We start from the raw sequence: 21571 nt of genomic DNA, 5'->3' as shown, positions 1-21571 counted from the left end.
CCCTCTTTGAAAGAAGTTTGGACACCCCTGTGGTAAAATAACAATGTCAGGAAGTAAAGTGACATTTTTTTATCAACCTGACAAAATTACGTTCTTGTGGGAAGAAAATAAAATAAAAGGCAACAATGTAGCTTCTTTACATTCTAATAGAATGTAAAGAAGTTACATTGTATTAGAATGATTCTATTGAAGTTATTCCTTTTTAAAATGTTTTAGACGAGTCACTAATCACTTTAAAAGAGTGATTATAGCTGATTTAACTTACAGACATGAGATTGATCTTCTCATGTCACTCTCTTTATACAATGATATGAATTCATCTACATTTATCTACAAGGCTACTTGTATTGTTTAAAATAATGTCAGCAGGGACTGTTGGCCCTTGGGCATTTTCACATTATCAAATCTGGCCCTCTTTGAAAAAGGTTTGGACACCCCTGGTATAGTATGTCGAAAAAAGTAATTGAATATTATGTCGCAAAAAGTTATTAAATAGTCATAGTATAGTATGTCAGAAGAACGTCCAAAAAAAGTCCTAGTATAATGTCGAAAAAAGTCATAATATTATGTCGAAAAAGGAAATTGTATAGTATGTTGAAAAAAGTCATAATGAAGTCATACTATAGCATGCATTTGCATTTTTTTCTCAATGTACTCGCACAGGAAAAATAGTATGGATAACAATAAAAGCAGTTATAGAATTGCAACAATTAATAGATTATCAAAAATATTGCCATTACATTTTCTGACGATCTATAATCGATTTATAATTTCAGCTCTAGATAAAATGTGCAATAGATTAACAACATTACATGTCATTTCACATCCACACCAGCAGAGGGCAGTGGACTCCGCTTGTAGCTCTCTTAACAAAGATTGTGTATTGTTGGGGTGAGTCGCTCAGTCTTGGCTTCTTGACGGCTGGTAAAAACCTCAACAAGGTACGTACGCTGCTGGGACGTCTCAGTCTGGCGACAATTATAACTTAACGTCTTTATCGCTGGTCAATTTTGATAAACGCGTGCGGAACCCGGAAGTTGCAACAGAGTGAGACGTCCGTGCTCTTCTTCCTCCTTGTCGGAAACTGTCGTTCCTTTCCGCTCTGCATGTATTCCTTCTGCAGTAATGGACTCTAAACACTGGGCGAAGGTCCGCTAACCACAAGTCGCGACATTTCTGTAAGTGCTGCAGTCTTCTACAGTGTCAGCCTCACAAAACAAACATAGCCTGCAGTAGAACCAGTTTAATGGAGGATTAAAGCCGTGTTTGGCTCTCGTAAATTGGACGTTATTCCCCTTAAATCGCTCTTTTTTTAGCCAAACTTCATGCATCGCTGAATCCCTAATCGAGTGTCAGTGAGAAGCCCACACAGATGCACATTCAATTATCACGCTATATTAATGTATTACTGTCAACACCGCAGGTTTTGGAGGCAGCATCACTCCTGATTACGCCTCCACTTACTATACTTTTGTCTTTTGTTGTTGCTCGTGAACCCCGTCTCTCAGAGGCAGGAATGAGACTCCGTCACCCCTGAGCTCAAGATGAGAGAGTGGTGGGTTCACGTGGGTTTGATCTGCATCCCGCTGGTGGCCGTCTACCTTCACATCCCGCCCCCTCAACTGTCACCTTCCCTGCAGAAGTGGCACAGTGCCGGTGAGGTGTTTCACTTCAGAGGCAGGGAAATCTTCTACAGAGGTAAGAGGGGGGGATTTGAGGTTAATTGCTTAAATTGCATGCATGGGTTGTCACGGGTCTTGTAATGGTAGTCAGCTGAGACTAGGGCTGACAATAGTACAACAACACAGTCAAACGGGGAGTGCAACAACATGACAGAAGTACAGTACAGTGGCGTCCTCATGCCACACATGTGCTTATCGTACATGCGCTTCTCTTTTCTCCTCAAACTAGATTCCTATGGTGCTTTGGGAAGCTCTGATGTCATCATTCTGCTCCATGGCTTCCCTACGTCCAGCTTCGACTGGAACAAGGTAGCCACTGCACACGCTCAGTACACAGCTAAGCACCATTAAAAAAACCAAAAGACGTCTTTATGTGACGGGGTTATTTTTCTTTTTTCTATACAGATCTGGGAGCCACTCATTCAGCGCTTCCATCGAGTCATTGCACTGGACTTCCTGGGTTTTGGCTTCAGTGACAAGCCAGTGAGTTCGTTTTGTGCCAGTTTAATTGTCTTTGTTTTATAGATAAACACTGTTTCTTATACGTCCTGCATGACGCTCTGTTACTCCTCTTAACACATGTTTTCCTATCCCAGCGACCCCACAGGTACTCCATCTTCGAGCAGGCCAGTGTGGTGGAGGCCCTGGTGGCTCACTTGGGTCTGAGCAACCAGCGAGTCAATCTGGTGTCCCATGACTATGGAGACACTGTGGCCCTGGAGTTGCTCTACAGGTATGTGTGTGTGTGTGCGCCACTATATTCATGCAAATGTCAAAAACAGAGTATAAATGATGAATTGCTAACCACTCCTCCTGTCTGTTGTTTTTTCTTTTTCTTCCAAACAGAAGTGACCAAAACCGCACAGGTCACCTGATCTTCAACAGCCTGTGTCTTTCCAATGGAGGTACAGTGCCGTACAGTGCCGCCTATTGTCTTCGGGTCATGTTGTAAATAGCAGGTCAGTGCTGACTCTTTTATTTCCAACAGGATTATTCCCAGAAACACATTACCCACGTTTGCTGCAGACAGTGAGTCACCTTTTGTTTTCTTCATCCTGCCAATTTGTTATATTTAAAAAAGTAAAACTTGGTTGATTTGGCTGTCAAAGTTCTCACTGAGACCTTTTTGTTTTGCCTCCAAAAGCTACTGAAGGACTCTAGTTTTCTGGCTCCACTTCTGACGCGTCTCACCAACTATAAGATCTTCCAAAAAGGGTAAAGAGAACCAGAGTTTTCTTAAAAATTGGGAGACTTAAATATATGTTTGTACCAGTATGTAAGTGCATAAACGTATTGTTTTGTTTTCTGTTGACTGATAGGATCGGAGACGTGTTCGGTCCGTACACGCAGCCCACAGACGCTGAGTTCTGGGACATGTGGACAGGTTTACGCTACAACGATGGCAACTTAGTGTTAGACAGGTGTGTGTGTGTGTGTGTGTGTTTGCTTTGTATTCAAATGGCCTTAATTATCTTTGTTGCTCTTCATCTTTGTTCACTCGTTTTGTCTTCTTTGCCTCTCTCAGTATTCTGCAGTTCATCAACCAGAGATTAAAACACAGAGAGCGATGGGTGGGCACCCTCACTTCCACCATCGTCCCACGTGAGTTCACAGTGTCATCGTGGCATGTTTGTTGATAAATCAGAGGGTGGAAGCTCTTTCGTGGAGGCCAAACACTCCCTTAAGGTGTATTAACCCAGCAGCCTCGGCCAGAGAGCCGCTGATTCTAAGCTGCTTACCCTATGAGGAGAAGCCTCGTCATCCATCTGTGATCATGCGCTCAGGACGTGTGTGTGTGTGCTACTGACACAGACCTCATGTCAGATGCAGCTAAAAGGCGTTCTTCTGAATCATTGTGTCAGTGAGTAAATGATGAGGGTGGTTAAGAAAACAATGTGTCATCCTGCAGTATATAAGTGTATATCTGCCTCAACAACTGATCTGAATATATGTTGTTTAACTTTCATATCTAGAATTTGTCTTTTACTATTTCCTACTTCCATTTTCAGAACGATCCGCCCTCCCCTTTTGTATCACTCCTCCATTTTTCAGTGTTCTTCCCTCCATCTTTTCCTCTGTGACCCTCTCACGCCCCCCTTTGTCTTTCAGTGCACATGATCTACGGACCCCTGGACCCTGTCAACCCTCATCCTCAGTTCATCCGTCTTTACCAGTGAGTGCCCCCCCCCCCCCCCCCCGCCTCTTAGTCTTTAGACCCCATTCAGATTAAACGGAAGTACTCTCATCTCCTGGCAGATCTTCTTTATGTTTGCGGTAATATCGTCTAGCTTAAATATGTATCTTGTTCCTGCAGGCAGCTGGTCCAGAGGTCGACGATCACCATCTTGGATGAACACATCAGTCACTATCCTCAGCTGGAAGATCCCACCGGCTTCCTCAATGCATATTTCAATTTTATCCACTCTTTCTGAGAGGTTACCAAATGCGAAACACCCCGTGTTCGTGAATGAATTCAGACTCTTAACACGCCGTCTGGTGCTTTTGCAGCACTTATTCAAAGTGATAAAAGGTCACACGTGACGCCAAGACCTTTCCTAATGATTTTAATTAGGGGTCATGCCGTCACTAAGCTGCGACTTATGCATCAGTTTGAGATTTAATCATCATCATGGGCTAATTTACCAGCATCAATTCCTAAATTGTCAATTAATACCATGGAAAACATCCAATGCGAGCTAGAAACATGAATAATTGTACTTATTGCAAGTGAATGACTAATCTGATGGTGACAGTGTTAATTTATGGATCATCTTTCAGCATGATACTGAAAGTTATGTTGGGTTGTGTGATTATTGGACACATCTGTCCTGCACAGCTGCATTCTGAATGATTTTCTACATTTCTCTTGTCAATGAAATGCCTAAATATCAGCTTTTCTTTAAATAAAACTAGTTTTGTAAAATAAAAAAAGTGTCTGAATGAGTAAAACTTGATGTATTTTGACAGTCAGAATTTATTGAAGATTTGACAGAACAATATTCTTACTGCAAAGAAAACACGAGAACCAGCAGAAAGTATAAAGACAGAGTGAAGAAACACTTTCTAGAAGTAATAAAACATGTTGTTTTTCAGGTTGGATGGTGTCAGCATAATAAACACAATATCATTATATATTTTACTTTTAGAGCTGTGTAAAACAAGTAAGTGGCGTCTCAGAGAGTTTGTCGTGCAGAGATGAAAGGTCCTGTGGTTCGTTGACAGGAAGCGCCACCGCGGGGGTTTTAGCCCACCGAGGCCAGGATGACGTCAACGACCGTCTCTTCACTGCTGCGTACCGTCACCTGCATGGTGACGCCGTCAGCCAGCGCCAGGCGAGCGCGAACCAACACATCGTGACATCCCCGGAACACACCTGAGAAGAGAGGGAGGGAGAGCTGTCAGAAGCCAATCAAATCACACCTGGCATTTAAATTTAGGGATGACTTTTTATGACATTCTTTAACATTTGGAATCCACCAAAATCTAAATGATGTCTAAAAATATCTTTAAGTTGCATGAGAGACAAAATAACAATTTTAATGAAGCAATCTTTTTTTTAAAAGACCAAACTGTGACCAAAACCATCCTGACATTCAACACCCACCAGCGAGGAAGAGGACATGCGAGTTCTTGTTTTCGGGGACTTTGTCAGAGCGCTCGCATGGCTGCATTCCCAGGAAGCTGATGATGTTACCCACCGCCTCTGTACAGAAAGAAAACACAGACGAGTCAAGTAACACACTGGGTCTCAGTTGAACGCATGAGCCCCCAGTGTGAACTATTAGTGAAAGCTGAAAATTATATTCAACTAAAACAAACTTGCATCTATTGGACGACAAACTCTTGTAAGTTGACCTTTGACTTTCTAATGTGCATTCATTATTTCTGACTTACCGTCTAAAGTTCGTACAGACGCCAGAGCAAAAGTCTCTTCCTTCTCAAATTCATCTCCTACTTCTTCCCACGCTGCTCCAAAGTTCGGTTTCAAAACCTTCTGGATGTGGTCTGCAACCGTCACCTCGAGATCCTCCAGCTAATGAAGAGCAGGGCAGAGGAGGACAAGAAACACAAGAAAGATGGAAGGACGAGGAGAGCAGCTTTTTAAAAAGAAACAATTTACATTGATGAAAAATTAAAAAAACAAAAACAACGCTCATTGTCCTTGTGTTGAAAGTTTGTGCGTGTGCTTTGATCACGTACCACATATTCGTCATCATAACCGTCATCGTCAGGCTCTCCTGTGTTGGGGTCGCAGTCTTTGACCAAGTACTTCATCGTACAACTAAACGTACAAGACACTGGGGACAGAGAAGATATATCTAAACACAATTTTCTTAAATCCTCTTAAATTCAATCGATAATATTTCGGTATCGATTTAAATTTGCTACTCAAAAACTGTTATTTTAGGAACTTGTACAAGTCATAAAAAAAGTCATGAAAACCTTCAAAAGGCTGGTGAATGACTTAGATGAACCTACTTGTGATCTAAATGTTATGAACTATCAGTTTCTTTGACAATCTGTCACTGCTCCCACTAGCCCAATAACGTCCCAGTGTTCCTACCAGCGGTGGGGTCGTCCTCAGGCAGGCGGACCAGAGTGTAGCAGGAACCAGGCTGACTGTAGGGGAGGCTGGTAGCTGGGATGTAGTCCATCACCTCGTAGGACTCCGATGGCTCCATCTGCACTACGACCTGAAACAAACCACACGATACATTCGTTTCAATTGTATTCCCGATGTGTCGACTGTTTTGTTTTTCGCAGCAAAAAACTGATAAATAGTCCAAATAAAGAAATTACAGAATATCAGAAAAATATCTAAATGGATCTTCAGATAAAATCCAAGTTTAATGAAACAAGAATGACCATGAAACAGCTCAACCGGTACCTTCTGCAGGAGCTGGTCATTCAGGGTGTTTGTGCAGTCGAACTGGAACACCATGTGCGTGGCGAAGGTGTGCTTGACGCAGCGCACCACGTATTCCGTCTCGGCCTCCGTCAACTGCACCTGCTCAGAGGACTTGAAGAGCGGCCCGAGACCCTGGAAGTCTGGGATGGCTGCCAGTTGTTCTGTAAATGGGAGGAAAAGCAGAGAGCGATTAAAACAAAGAGACGACAGACGAGACTGTAATTCTATTCAATTATATCAGGCCGGAGTATGAAGGTGAGCATCAGTGTCTATCTGAGGACGGACAGACATTTCACAATCTTACCTTGATAGATGTCCTGGCGTGATGGGGTCAACTTATCTGGCAGTTTGCTGGTGGCAATAGGGGTGTTATCTGGGAAGAAAAAAAAACATTAACAATCTGATATTTGACAGTAATAGTTTCTCAGCGGAGTATAAAACCATGGGCAGATTGGTTAACAGCTATGTAGTTGTACCTGTTTTGTGTTCTGAGATAGAAGTTGTGGCCAGAGGGACACTCTTCATGTCGAAAGGTTTCTCTGAGGGCTCCAAAGTGTACTGGTGGAGGGACTTCTCCAGTCCGGGGATAGAAACAGACAGACCTGAGAGCAACACACAAAAGAGGAGACGTTAACTTTAACATTTCTGACATCACCTGCAGAGCGTTTGCCCTGCGAGCTGCTCTCTTAGTACGCATGGTGTGTACATTTTGACCAGCAGCCACTATGAACCGCATTTAGCCCCGAGTGTGTGTGTGTGTGTGTGTGTTTACCGTTGAAGATATAAGCAGCATTCAGAGCCTTCTGCTTCTGCTGTAGCACGTTCATGTAGAAAGTAGCTCTGTCGCGCACTTCATCGTCACTGTCCATCATGCACCTATAAGAACAGACACGTGTGTTAAAGTCAGACTATGTCTTCATTAGAAAACAAATGTATGTTTTTGTTTAATACCAAGATGAAATGTAGGAGTACACAGTCACATAAGAGCAAGTGAAAGTAAATGAGTACCTCTGCATGAGAACAAGGACGCTCGGCAGCAGATCATCGTTCTGAGCTCCAAATTTAGCCAAAGCGCTGACTGCGGCTGAGGGGGGAAGAAGAAACAAATGTTTCAACATGTTGTAAAATGCCATGAAAATAAGGGGAATATTAATAACCAAGATGTCACAAATGTGCTGCCAAAGTAAGAGAGGGTCTGACACAAAACTCAGCTCGGTGGTACATATCGAGGCTCACACAGTGTCCTGCTCCGTCTCACCTGCGCGAACAGCCTCGCTCTCCAGCACCACTCGGTTGAAGATGAAGCGGATGTACTTGGAGGGCTGGGGGGTGCGTGGGCCCTCTTTGCCCAGTAGGTGCAGGATCTTTGTGGCCAGCACCGTGTGCTCGCAGTCCTCGATGAACTCGCACAGGTGGGCCAAGCCCGTCTCTTTGCTCTCTGGGTTCTCCTCAATGATGCTGATGATGCAGTCCACGATGGCCCGCTTGTAATCGAAACCACCCTGCGGGGAGAGGAGACGTGTTCACTGCGAGTCTTAAACACAACTGCAACATTCAAAGTAGGCTTTGACTGACTAATAGTACACAAGCTACATACAGTATATGCTTGACCCACATAAACGGTGGACTGAACCCTTATAATCCACACACAGTAGTATGGTGGAATGAATCATCCACCTATTTGTATTTTCAGATTTCAGTCTTATTTATCTTTTGCTAAACACTCATTTTGTTGGACCATAAACTCCGTGACAACTAATGTCAGCACTTATAAACCAAATTTAAGTAATTGAAATACTAAATATTTTGTGAAACATATAGAAAAGCAGGAAAGCTCCCAAAAGGCCACCTGTGATTTCAGCATTTCTCTTAATGGATAAGGGTATCACTGACGAAGAAGCTCTCAAGTCCAAAGTGTTACGGTCGGTGGTCTGTTAATGATCAACTTACATCATCTCGGAGCATGTTGGACAAGAAGTTCATCATGACGCTGTGCTTCCTGGGATACTTCTGGCACAGAGCGCTGATGGCCTGCACCACCACCACCTGGAATAAACAAGCATCAGCGACAGATTCAGGACACAGAAAAAATAATAATAACGGGATTAAAAAGGGAGACGAAGCAGGGAATATTCCTGTTGGAAATTAATATTTTGGGGTCACAGAATCTGACATCCTGGGTGATTAAAAAAACAACAACAACAACCTTTCAACAAGCACTGCGTTACAAAGCCAACACAACATCCAGACACAGGACAGGACCACTCTAAACGTTTAAGTTCTGCCTGGTTCAGTGACTCACCTTGAACTCGTCAGAGATCTCAGAGACAAACGAGGAGATCTGTTTCATGAGCCGGTCCACGCTGCTCTCGCTGCCGGTCTTGAGCAGAGTGGTGATGGCCAGTGTGGCGATGCTGCGGTTGGAGTCGGTGATCAGGTTCTCCAGGTCCAAGTTGCACGCAGTCACGGCTGATGGATGCTTCATGGCCACCTAGTGGACAACAAAGGAGAATGTCAGAGTAGCTCATTCAGTGTAACAGTCTGGTTTAATCGTACAGTGAAAAAAAAGCCAGGTGAAGGAGGGACGGAGAGTGACGCTGTACCTTGTTGAGGGTCCTCACTGCAGCGTATCTCAAGGCTGCTTTGGGAGAGCTGCAGAAGAGCTGCAGCACTGCAGGAAGACAAATACATTCACATTGAGGACTCGCCAACACGTCATTCTATTCTCTGGTCAACTAGACAGTTAGACATGAAAAAAGTGTGGAGGAGTGAGTAAACTACTGACCAGACACAGCAGGGGCCAGCTCCCGAGCAGTACAGTTGGGCATATGGACAATGGCAGAGGCAGCCTCATACACCACCATCTCGTTCTTGTTCCTCAGGCAGCTCTCAATGAAGTCGAACAAGGGGCTGTCGTGACTGAAAACATGGGAGACAGAATACAGCGCTGTAAAAAAAATGCAAGTACCCAGATGTCCTTGTGTGTTTTTCTGCTTGAGCACCAGAAGGTCTACTCACCCTCCCTCCGTCTCGTCCAGCAGTTTGCTGGCGATCCTGATGAGCATGCAGTAGGCAAAGGGAGACTTGAGACCAGACTTGGTGAACTTGTTGAGCATCTTGGTGACAGCAAGACGGTCGTTCTTCCTGAGGTGATACAACAGGCCCAGGGCATGGTACTGGAATACGGGACACACACAGGAAACGGCATTGAAATTGAAGTCCATAAAGTTTTACCGGACATATTTTTTTCCCCTCTACACAATCATAATAGATAACTTCAAAATACCATGAATTCACATTATGCAAGTCTGTATTACCCACCTGGACCATGATGTTGTCACTGGAAGCAGCCTCTTGGGCTTCATTCACCCAGCGCTTCACCACATCGTAGCTCATCTTCACCATGTGCTGAACACGCACGAAGACAAAGGTTCACCCACCAAACATATGATATGATATACAAATACTTTTAGATGAGCAAGTAAAATATGAAACTGTGACATGTGTTACCAGTGAGGAGACCAGGGCTGAGCTGGAGACACTGGGCACCTTGTCAACAATAGCCTGTTTCATGTATCTCTCAATGGCCTGCAGCATCGTTGTCTGTGGAAAAGAAGAGGACAACATAACAAACAAATGATATTAATGAAATACTATACTCAGGATATTTTCTTTCTTGCATGAGATGACACGGTGAAGGAGGAGAAGGGGAGACAATAAGGGCACTCACATCTGTAATCCTGCAGAGGGCTCTGATAGCAGGTCCTCTGTAAACATCTTCCTTCCCTGTCATGTCTTTGGTCAAGCTGTTAAATACCACACAAGGAGTCAAAGACTTGTTAAAGACAGTGTGTCTTAAAAGAAAATGGAACACATTAAAACAGTTACAAACACACATTTACAAAGAGTTCTTCTCCTCTACAGTCAAATTTCATAATATAATCTAAATGTTGTATATACTGGGTAATAGCAGCTGCAGTACAACAACAAATAAACTTCCTGGGAGAAATATCAGTATTTGCATACAGGTGATACTCAAAAATATTTAACATCAAGGTACAAACCTGCTAGTGACAATAATAACATCCTCAGAGATGTTGGCCATCTCTTTAATGGTCAGGTAACACATCCTTCTCAGGGTTTGCTGAGTGAAACAGAAAGAGTATAAGCTTACTGTAGTTCTATTTGATTCCTACTGACTGATGATATGCAACTTGAGCTAAAATGTAATCTAAAAAAAACAAAAAACATGAAGTATCTAACCCATTAACTAATGAATGAATAATAACTTACATCATTGGACTGAAAGAGCCTGGTCATCGCAAAGAAGGCCTCCGTGGCCTCTGTGGTCCCAAAATGCTCTCCCTTAATAAACAAAGACGTGTGAGTGAGCAGACACAAACACGTGCCATTAAAAAGCTACTTCACATTTTTGTCAAACAACGTCTTACCTGGTTGAGGAGGTAGATGATCTTGGTGAGAATGTGGAGGCATCGTCTTGGGTTGATAGGAGTCTCATTGAAGATACGCGCCTGTGAACGAGAAGGGACACAATCATGTCATGTCAGTGGTTAGGATGTCGTTTCTTCAGCTGGTACTTGTTGTCTTCTATACGTGCAGATTGTAAGTAATAGATCAAGTGCAGACTTTACCTCCTGCAACACGGCACTCTTCTCCAGATGCTGGAAAGGGTTCGACCCACTTCCTAAATGTCGAAACAGTAGAGTCAGACGTTCAGTTAACGCTAAACCCTTTGACGTGTTATTCAAAGCCCACACACGGAAACGACTTTGTCACCAGCTTATGCTACGTGCATTCAATACAGATGGCTCAATAACTAAAACACATGAAGGCTAAGCAACACTAGTAAACGTGAAGGCAGATCTCCTTTAAACCAAAGCACCACTGCAGCAAGATTCATCCATCTATATTTTGAGCTCCAGTTCGGAGAGGACACTTCTTATATCGAGCAAAAAAAACATCACAACATCCAGCTGACACTGCCTAGCTTGCAATGCTAACGCTAAGCTTTGCTGAAGTGAGGCGTTAGCATTATCGTGACATTAAACACAACCGGTTACACATTCACTGCAAATTGGGTAACATTTGACCTGCACAACCGGTTAAATAAATATAAATTAGCCTACAAGCCACGATTAACGAGCAGGTATTAACGTAACTTTAGCTAGTCAGCTAACAGGCTAGCTCCGCGTTAGCTTCCAAAGCGTCCAATATCTCGTCAGTACAGACACTATTTCCATTTTTCAAAAGCTGTCAATTTTTTAAAATACTAGCTCTCCAATCTTACCAGACTCTTCGTCCTTCTTGTCAAACTTTTTAATCATTATGTCGGTATGAAGCAGACCGATGAGGGCAACGGATGCTCTCAGCCTTGATCATAAGAGAAGCTACTTCCACGTAGCCAAAATGAAAACTCACTTCCGGTTAATGCGTCCACGTCAACGGAACTACGTCAAAACCATTCCGCGCCACGGCCAGCAGGGGTCGCTGCTGACAAGAAACCAAGAAACATAATCCAGTACAACACGTTATTGAATCACTACTTAGTCCTTCGTTAGGATTGGTAACAATTATAAAAACATTATTATATTCAGTCATTTTAATTGAATAAAAAGGGCAACATATTGCAGTTGTTTGGGTATCCAATAGCTCAAATTAAAGCAAGTGAACAGCATACAAACATTGAATGTATCAGAAAATAATTTATCAGGATTTAGAAAAAGGGATTTAAGGTTTTCTTTCCCACTGAATGCCCTCTCTCTCTCTCTCTCTCTCTCTCTCTCTCTCTCTCTCTCTCTCTCTCTCTCTGCATTGCGCATGTGTGCATTGTGCTGCATCTAAGTACCAACCAGGTACAGAGCACATATTGGACAAAGCATGTCAGCTTCATTGATTTGAAAAACAACTTTACAAACCAACCACTACTGCTATATGCTGCAATACGCATGTCCCAAATTTGCTTTGTTTCATTTGGTTTGTCGTCATGGGGCCAAAACAAATTTGCAAGTCCTCTAAAAGCCACAGTGAACCTGGAGCCTTCGGACCCCTGATTGTTTGGGGTGCCAGAGCTGTTGCCCACTTTGCCTGGTTGGTGAGCCAGAGGAGGACATTATTTACATGCAGAGGTATTAAGAAGACATAACATACATTTAAATGTATTCACCAGATCAGCAGATGCACACATGCCGAGCACAACCTGGTGTGTTGTTAGGTCAAATGGCCACAAGATGTCGACATAGTAGTGTGTCTTGTCTCAGACATGACCACATGTTCAGACGCAGCAATAAACAAGCAATAAAACTTGTATGATATTTTAATCATCATAAACAAAATAAAAAATAAAAATATATATATATATATATGATAGGCTTATATTTGCCAATAAAACTGGACATGCTGATGTATCATTCAGGCTCTAATATTAGCCTTAACGATAGTAGAGGAATTATATATACAGGAATATTGTATGGATACCATGGTTCAAAATACTGTATATAAAAAAGGGCAAATGTCGTTAGTTACATCTGCTTTATTTGCGGAAAAATAATCTTTTATTTTGAGTACAAAAATAACAGACATCTGATGAACACATATATTCTCATGCACTTGCATTTTTACTGTATTTTAGGATCTTGCAGTTGGTTTGTACAGTATTTGAGTCAGTGTTCAGTGTGGTGTTTCTGCCACTGTCGATGTTTCAAACAAGAATCTAGAACCATCATAGGCTCCCATGTGACCCTCTGAACAACTGTGCTTTGATCTTCTTGTTTAGTCCAACATTTAAAATGTGACAACAAAAATCTAAGGGCTTGTCTTCACTAAAAGCAGTCCTGCTTTGCAGCTCATGCTCATCTTGACAGCGAAAATGTAAAAGTCCATGAGCCTTAAAATCTTCTTTTCAGGTTTGAAAGGAATCTGCCAAAGGGTGAGACAATTAATGTAATTAATGTTAATGCAAATCATGTCTCATGTTTTCTTGACGGAAATGTCCATAATCTTGATACAAGTAAAATAACTCCGTATTGCTCTTAACCTTATTTCTTGATTAAAGATAGTTACTTTGTTGCTACAACATTTCTGATAGTGATGAGAAATACATGTATTATTCCCACCACAAATATGGTTTTAACCAAAACTGTAGACTATAAATAAAACTTTAAAAGTGAAGTTAAGAGTAAAGAACTTTGTAAATGTTATAGTTTTACTACATGTATGCAGCCAAATAGTGTATCATTTATTAGTTTAATGCTGAGTTGTCCGAAAACATAAACCAAAAATTCATCATTCAACTTTTAGTAACAGCTCCCAGTCCGAAAAGGAGGTTTCTGGTGTTTTGGGGAAAACATAATAATAGAAGACTTTTGAAGCACCTTTAACATGAGAGCAACTCAAATATGCAAACATGCTTCTTTTACCTGTAATGTGTGAGTGGAAATAAAATAATCTTCCCCTGGAGAAACAAATTAATACCAACAGCCTATAATGTAAAAGTCAATACGAAGTAATTCATTACACTTGAGTATCGAGGAGGCCAACACTGGTCATGGCTGGTCCATCTAAGTTGCCCAACATGTTCACTTTCTCCGTCCAATATGAGCCAGCATGCGCGCGTTCTCGGCCGCCTTGGCTCGCAAGTTTTTGGCCTTAGCGACATCAAAGAGGACGTTCATGATGTTGGTCGGAACGTCAAGGGACAGGGTCAGTCTGCTCCTCCGGTGCCCTTTGCTGTTGTTGCGGAGCATCTGCCCTCTAAGCTTCGTCCGGCTCACGAAGCGGTAGTTTGCGGGACTTGAAGTCCTTTTTTCCCGACTGGATTCGGCAGAAGAAGTGGAGGAGGAAGAGGAGGAGAGATACTCCGCGGACTGCAGGAGGGACCCCCAGCCGTCCACGTCGTTCCGGACACCGACTGCCGTCTGGTCGTCGCACACGAAGTCGTCGCGGGTTTGGTAGAGGCGCAGGCACAGACTGGAGGTCGGCGTGCACAGGATCAAGAGCAGCAGCAGGGTCTTCAGGGACGATAGCATGCTGTGCCCTCTGGGACCAACACATGGGAAGAGGGACAGGGAAGAAAAATGTTGACTTTATGCCATTTTATTTCTACCGTTAACATCTTTACAACATCTCAGTGTCCACAAGCTATTTTATTTTGACAGTCCTACGTGTATTCATCTAAAAGTAAGTAACAGAAACGGGGTGAGAATAAAGGGATTCTCAAAATAGTGTGTAATCAGTCTGCTCTCACAATAACTAAATATAGAAACTTACATTGAAATTGAGCGAAATGGTCTCCATAACACTTTTATATCTCCCTTCTCTCATTAAAAATAGGGCTTTAGGGAAAATAGGGTACGATTTTGTTTCAAGATCGATAGTTAAGCAAGTTCAGCTTGTGTCTTCAGAAAAGTGTTTAAGCCTTTGCACAAGAACATTTCATGTCTATTTTGGACCACAGGGCAAAGGTTTAAAGGCACAAACATGTAAGTAATAATCTTCGTAAAACTTACCACTCGCGTCCTACAATAAAGAATACAGTAGGCTAAGAAGGATCACCCAACACGTATCCCTGCAAAGAAAAAACAATCAGGCAGAAATCCTCTGAAGCTAAAATGTGATAAGAAATCCTGATGAACTGATAACGTGTGCGGAGGTCAGCAGCGCGCACTGTCTGACCAGCAGCGTGTCTTGCTCGTCCATTCCCACTGCATTCATTTAGTAGGAGCCATCAAACTGCAGCCCTACGCCAGCAACAACGTCATCCCGATGACATTTCGGTTTGCTCTGAAGTAGCCCATTGGTTGTGATGCAGTGATGTATGGTAAATAAAAAATAAATAAAAAAAAGTTAGTAAATATGACTTCCCGTCGGTGAGCAGACATCACCACCATATTTACAAAGACAAACTTTGTTTTGTTTTTCATGAAGTCTGAGACTTTGTGTGTGTCTGTTTTACCCTTCACACGATCCTCATATTAACACTTTGCTGGCCAATTAAATACATTTTTAGAAAAAATACACGGTCTTTAAGATTTGATTGCTCAGGATGACAGACAGCTTCCAATAAAACCAATGACAGTTCCATAATTCCGAACCATAGACTGGACGACGTCATCGTTAAGTCACCCATTGGTTTGTGGACTGACGTTTTGAAGCCTCAAGTTCGACGATTTCGCCGTCGCCATCCTGAATTACGGCCGTCGCCATGCTTTTTTGCAACCGCTGAACGGAGGTTAACATATTTAAAATGCAGAGGAGGGACGTAGAGATGCCGTATACCGCTCAACAATGGACAGTTCCACTGTTCAGAACCACGGACAGCTCCTATTCAGAACCGCGGACAGCTCCTATTCAGAACCATGGACAGCTCCTATTCAGAACCATGGACAGCTCCTATTCAGAACCATGGACAGCTCCTATTCAGAACCATGGACAGCTCCACCATTCGGGCAGCACCTTCTTAAACATAAATCATGTATAACATAAAACAGAAGAATTCTAATACGTTTTACTTGTCATACTAAAGTCGCTGAAGACTTATTGGATTTCCTTTCTCTATGAAAGATACATTGTTTAATGATTTATTGTGACATGTATTTGCAGATACAGTGATTAGAAATGGTCTCCTCTTAAAGGCTACATTTTTACACCAAATTGAATTGATCAGTCAGCTACTACTCCGATAAGCAATATATTGTTTCTAGACATTTTACAATAGAAAATGTCAAACATTTTCTGTTTTCAACCTTTTCAAACATTAGTGTTTGATCATTTTCTTTCTCATATATGATAGTAAATTGAATATATTGTTGTTTTTCAATGATAGTCGGACAAAACAAGCTATTTAAATACATCATCTTAAGGTGTGAGTTTTTACAATGTACTATTTCCTGGCAATTCATTGAAAAACAATCAGTCAAGGGAGTAATCAGCAGATTAATCAACAATTAAAATAAATATTACATGCAGCCCAATTTGGTAACACTTTTTGACACCCTTCATTATGTGTTGATAAGTTAATAACTCCTGCATTGATTGGATGTGGCTGGTGTTTATCCTCTCCAGAAAGCATATTGGTTTTTCTTCTTTTAGCAAGTTTATCACTTTTTAATAAGCCATCAAGTCTGCATTAAATAATACATTTTAAGTCAGTACATGCCCATGGACATCTCAAAGTCGAATAAACAATCTAAAGTCTGTGGTTTTAAATGTTGAAAGTAGATAGTAAATGGGCCATCAAGGAGTGATTTACTAAAGAATTTGCTAAAAGAAGACAAAGATAGTGTCATGCTGAAGGAGAATATAGAACAGTCAATGAGATTTTTCATAACCTGGAACAACCCAAACATGTCTATTAATTACCAATAAAACGCATTGGTAAATAAGGTATTAACCATAAATAAAGTAATTAGTTACAGTTTTTAAAGCCTAGTTTAAAATGTGGTTCATTAGACCGTGGTATCACTTGTTTTAACCACCTTTCTATATATATATATTTTTTTTCTGTTTAATTAACAAACTCAAAATGCCTTTTATTGGCATAACGCTCTTGATATTAATCATTCGTGCATAGCACTTCAAACATGGCATCGAAACAGAAAAGGTACATTGTCACCTCTTTCAGTCAGTTGACGTGTATAACAGGTTCAATGTTCCCCAAGGCTTTCACAGTATGATTTACATGCTGTTTATATGGCTATTTCATTTCAAAAGAAGAGTGAAACCAGAGATCCAGAGAACACCGTGTTTCAATTAAAAGTGTTCACACAACACACCCCATGGGAACCACCTGCAGTGATACATTACCGCATGTCAAAACCAATGTGGCAGAGGATCAAACAGCGTCGGGTCAAGCTCTAATGAGCAACTTCATTGTAGGATAAATATGAGTAGAAGTCTCGACCGCAGGAGTAATCACAGTCTGTGACACACTGTGCGATAAGATGTCCTCCCACTCTTGCTTGCGCACTGCAATTGATCTTTGAAACGGAATTAATTGCTCCTCTTCAACTTCAATGGAAAAATCCCAACTTTCATTACTATGCTGGATTGCATTGTTAGTCACTTGACATATGGATATGTTAAGAATTTTGCTCTGCTTAAACGTGAAGGGGTATTGACCACACATGATTTAGTTTGGTATTAAGTCTTATTTCTAACTTATTTCTAACAAGCCAGCTAGCAAACAAACAATTGTAAACAATGCACAGTTTTAAGTTTGCTTTGCACTCTTGATTAAAATTATTTAGCGCTTTAAGAACATTATTTAATATCTATTTTCTTTGGAAACAAGTGAGATTTCAAGCAGAGGTAGATCTATTTTAACTTTTAAAAAAGTATATAAAGATATTTGCAAATGACCTGAAAGCTAAAATTATAAGTGTTCATTATTTTTTGCAGTGTGGCTTCTATCTTAGGGTTTGAGTAATTGTGGTTGGCAGGGGGTGTGGTTTAGCAAGAACAACCTGTCACTGTGGATTACGTAACCACATCTTGCAGATCTATGAAGCATTTTCGCATGTGGGAGTATAATATATATTTAAAACATCAACCAATGACACCCTGAGAATCCAAGTTGTGTCGTGTATTTTCACATGTCACACTGCCAGAAAAAAAAACGTGAATGTGTGCTGCCCCCACGTCAACACCCACGTAGGAATCCCCTGCTACTGCTGCGTTGGTCTGATGAGAGTGTCTGTTAAAACGGTCCCTATGCGATCTCCCTCACTGGGCCCCTGTTGGTCGCTCATCAGGCTCCCAGCCTGACCCATAACACCCCCCGCCAAAGGAACATATGTAGTGATGAAAGTGGCAGCAGGCCATCAGCCACCAGCTTCTTCTTTTTTCTCCCCGCTCAGGATGCAGGGCAATCGACAAAACATAAGAAAGGTGACTGAGTGTTACATAGAGAGACTAGAGAGAGATGAGACGAGCACGACACAGACACACACAAAAAGATAGATTTAATTTTTCAGTAGTGTAAAATATTGATCACTTTTGACACTCAGTCTTAAGTCAGTCTATTTCAGAAACATGTATAAAAATGAAAAAATTCACATTTTGAATTTCAACACAATTTGTCCATAAAACAAATCAGGATCTGTTGAAATATATAAATAAATCCAATACAAAACACAAAATTATGACATTTTACACAGTTATATACAAAAATGATTTTTCTCGACGTGGGTTGCTAGTTTCCTCCCCAGGGCTCGGTACCTGTAGACGTGTAAATGCATTGTTTTTACTAGGATTAAAAGGATACCAGAATAATGTATTGCCATTTTTACTATACAGTAATGTACAACCAAAAGATTTTTTTTTTTTTTTAACTTATCTGACATTGTTACAATGTAGGCTATATTTCATCTGACTGGTTCCTCCTACCTCTCCTCTCCATCCCACACCAACTCTGGCACTCTTGTCTTGAGGAGAATTGGTTCCTGTTGCCACCGCAGCCCCCGTACACAAACGGCCTGCATTCCCCTGAGCGAGGGTGGAAGTACCAGAGCAGAACATATTCTGAACAGGCCCCCTCTGACATCGGCTCCAGGCAGCGGTCTGCTGCTGACGTCGCATGTGAGGTGAAAAATGAAAAGGTTAACAATACCAAACAAACTGAGATGCTGTACATTCACTATCTCCCCCCCCCCCTGCACGATGAAGTCTTTCACACTCTGAAAATAATATGTGTAGAGACCACTTGGGGACACTATAGTGTGCAAAATGCCTGGTGCAGGTATGATTAAAAAGGGGAGATATGAGAGTACGTCTGACAAGATTTCACAAATTAGATGATAAAATCCTGCAGTACCATTGAGACCAATGTTTGTGTAAAAGGGATACTTGCTTGTTTTGTTGTGTTATGTAGTCACACCCAGCTGATTTCGTTTGGATGTACTGGTTTCCTGTGATTCCAGTATTTGTGCTAAGGTAGGCCTAGCACCCATCATCTCCAACTTCTCTGTAGTGAACTCAGAGACTAAACTGAAATTGATCTTCTCATTTAACTCTCAAGAGACAGCGAATAAGTGAACTTCCCAAAACATCAGATCATTCCTTTAATATGAATAAGTAACTGTGACTTGCTGCATGCTATCAATGTATTGCTGTCTTTCACACAAGGTTTTGTGTAAAACCATATTCTTCCGTTTTCGCTGCAGAAGAAAGCACCTCATGAAATCCAGCACCAGTTGTCAAACGTTCATGGAAGTTTTACATAAGTTTTACTCATATTCTCCCAAACTTTGTGCATTTAGGGATTTCAAGCAACTCATTACTCATAGTTACTAATGTATTGTGAAAATGTGAAGAGAAACAAACACAGAGCAAGTAAATTAGATTAAAAAAGAAGGGGAAAAAAGGAATAAAATCAGTTATCTTGGCCACTCACCAGCAGTGTTTGTTCCAAACACCCTTCTTTTCTTCCTCTGTCCCCACTCTGCAGTCCCTCCCTCAAGAGAATCTGAACATCAATGACAAGTTTGACAAATAAAGCAAATAGCAAATAAAGACGCTGCAGCAGCAAACGGTTGGGTTTTCTGGTTATGTTTACCTGAAGCAAGAATTAAAATAAATTGGGTTGCACAGATCTCTTATTATCTGGGGGCTGTATTCGCTTTGAGCTTCATGGAATATTGTGTCATTACTTGGTACATGGTAAATGGTAAATGGACTTATACGGCGCATTTCTAGTCTTCCTACGCACTCAAATCGCTTTTACACTACATGTCATTCACCCATTCACGTCATACACTGATGGAAGGGGCTACCATGCAAGTGGCCACCTGCCCATCACAACACTGAAAATACACCGAAGGTACAGCATTCTGGAGCAATTTGGGCTAATCCTTGCCCTTGGCCAAGGACACATCAATGGAGGCAAGGATCGAACCGCCGATCTTCTGATTGGCAGATAGTAGTAACTTTCAACTTGATCGTTTTTCTACCATTTTATGCAAAATATAGTTGAGGCCAAAGCATTGTTGCAGAATATAGCACATTTTTTAAGTCTTAGACTGTGACACCAATCCACCAAACATGGAAGAAATCTTGCCACAAACCCCAAAGGGCTTGCACTAAAACACCCTTAGCTTAGCTTTAAAAACACTTCTTTACTTGGTACATTTGTTTTATCCATGGAAGGTAACCATAGCAGCATGATTCAGGCTACATTATCATTGAACTCAGTGTTGAATCCGACCTCTTTATTCCTGTGAATGACCGTAATAGAAGCGCGATAACATACTCTGAGGTTTCTTACAATAAGTAACAATAGATGAGATGGAGGTGATGATTTGGTGATAATCGTGTCCCAACACCTCAGAGTACATTATTACTGATTCAAAATCCCCACTAACACAGTAGAAAACCACAGCTGTTACACATCATTATGACACATGTAATCATTTAGCTGTGACACACACTCGGTCATACTCTATAAATCTTTAAAATTAGAAAATGATGACATCCCAGGCATCTGTGTGTTTGGCCCATGGGCTTGGACAGTTACTTGTTTCGATGTGTAACATGGAAATGATTGTTATTACCAGTGCGGTTTGGTAGGATCACAGGGGCAGGACGAGTGTTTTCTTCCAGTTTGTCTCCATATTCTTCCACTTCTTCCTCCATTCCTCCTTCATGGAGGTCACGGTGGAGGGATATCACTACATCATCTGGCAATTTTCTATTCTCAATCACTGCCGTTGTTCCATCTGGATCCACAGACTTTACCATGAACTTGTATTCCAACCCTGTAATGATACAAACATGATACACACAATCATGAAAACCACATAATAACACTGTTTTAATAATGCTTGTACTGTAAATAAATAGTGGAGTATTCAGTGGTAAAGTTTGGGTCTTTTTGTTTATTATTTTATACTTTACTTCACTCTTCCTTTTGCTGTATGCTGGAAGCGCTGCTGCTTTATAAACAACCACAGCAGTGAAACACAAAGAG

At 41.5% G+C, this 21571-nt stretch overlaps 4 protein-coding genes across 4 annotated transcripts in view; 1 reads left to right on the top strand and 3 right to left on the bottom strand.

Annotated features, from left to right (window-relative positions):
* The first annotated feature begins 876 nt into the window (after positions 1-876).
* mest (mesoderm specific transcript) lies at positions 877-4613 on the top strand. Its single transcript, XM_076111731.1, has 12 exons — positions 877-1178; positions 1509-1698; positions 1912-1991; positions 2088-2165; positions 2279-2415; positions 2529-2587; positions 2671-2711; positions 2827-2897; positions 3002-3103; positions 3208-3284; positions 3792-3855; positions 3997-4613. Exons 2-12 carry the CDS (start codon positions 1545-1547, stop codon positions 4112-4114), a joined length of 981 nt encoding a protein of 326 aa, XP_075967846.1. The 5' UTR covers positions 877-1178; positions 1509-1544; the 3' UTR covers positions 4115-4613.
* A 23-nt stretch (positions 4614-4636) lies between these two features.
* copg2 (COPI coat complex subunit gamma 2) lies at positions 4637-12040 on the bottom strand. Its single transcript, XM_076111730.1, has 24 exons — positions 11900-12040; positions 11244-11296; positions 11043-11123; positions 10885-10956; positions 10656-10735; positions 10322-10397; positions 10102-10194; positions 9913-9999; positions 9610-9767; positions 9377-9510; positions 9195-9262; positions 8894-9082; positions 8542-8637; positions 7850-8093; positions 7600-7675; positions 7364-7467; positions 7068-7193; positions 6896-6964; positions 6571-6752; positions 6247-6376; positions 5883-5980; positions 5577-5715; positions 5287-5385; positions 4637-5055 (listed from the first exon to the last, which is right to left on the bottom strand). Exons 1-24 carry the CDS (start codon positions 11934-11936, stop codon positions 4925-4927), a joined length of 2622 nt encoding a protein of 873 aa, XP_075967845.1. The 5' UTR covers positions 11937-12040; the 3' UTR covers positions 4637-4924.
* Positions 12041-14186: 2146 nt separating this feature from the next.
* ucn3l (urocortin 3, like) lies at positions 14187-14636 on the bottom strand. The gene has a single exon (XM_076111334.1). The coding sequence runs from the start codon at positions 14634-14636 to the stop codon at positions 14187-14189; it is 450 nt and encodes a 149-aa protein (XP_075967449.1).
* A 4161-nt stretch (positions 14637-18797) lies between these two features.
* Positions 18798-21571, bottom strand: part of col7a1l (collagen type VII alpha 1-like) — a 40599-nt gene continuing 37825 nt past the window's right edge. The window contains exons 104-106 of the mRNA XM_076111915.1: positions 21156-21359; positions 20000-20071; positions 18798-19173 (exon numbers count right to left, since the gene is read on the bottom strand). Coding sequence (XP_075968030.1) covers positions 18965-19173; positions 20000-20071; positions 21156-21359 — 485 coding nt within the window. The 3' untranslated portion in view covers positions 18798-18964. The remainder of the gene's footprint in view (positions 19174-19999; positions 20072-21155; positions 21360-21571) is intronic.

The sequence above is a fragment of the Anarhichas minor genome, unplaced genomic scaffold (assembly GCF_050575085.1).
Source record: "Anarhichas minor isolate MPS153535 unplaced genomic scaffold, ASM5057508v1 ptg000045l, whole genome shotgun sequence".
NCBI classification, from domain to species: domain Eukaryota; kingdom Metazoa; phylum Chordata; class Actinopteri; order Perciformes; family Anarhichadidae; genus Anarhichas; species Anarhichas minor.
The sequence above is the reverse complement of the archived record's forward strand: the minus strand, read 5'-3'. Positions and strand labels throughout refer to the sequence as shown.

Bases quoted from the DNA above. Each gene is read 5' to 3' on its own strand.
- mest (XM_076111731.1), top strand. From the start codon at position 1,545: ATGAGAGAGTGGTGGGTTCACGTGGGTTTGATCTGCATCCCGCTGGTG. The intron at 2,712-2,826 runs GTGAGTCACCTT...TGCCTCCAAAAG, and splicing joins ACCCACGTTTGCTGCAGACA to CTACTGAAGGACTCTAGTTT. The intron at 3,285-3,791 runs GTGAGTTCACAG...TTTGTCTTTCAG, and splicing joins CACTTCCACCATCGTCCCAC to TGCACATGATCTACGGACCC.
- copg2 (XM_076111730.1), bottom strand. From the start codon at position 11,936: ATGATTAAAAAGTTTGACAAGAAGGACGAAGAGTCTG. The intron at 5,386-5,576 runs GTAAGTCAGAAA...CTTTCTGTACAG, and splicing joins GTCTGTACGAACTTTAGACG to AGGCGGTGGGTAACATCATC. The intron at 5,056-5,286 runs GTGGGTGTTGAA...CTCTCTTCTCAG, and splicing joins GCATGTCCTCTTCCTCGCTG to GTGTGTTCCGGGGATGTCAC.
- ucn3l (XM_076111334.1), bottom strand. From the start codon at position 14,636: ATGCTATCGTCCCTGAAGACCCTGCTGCTGCTCTTGATCCTGTGCACG.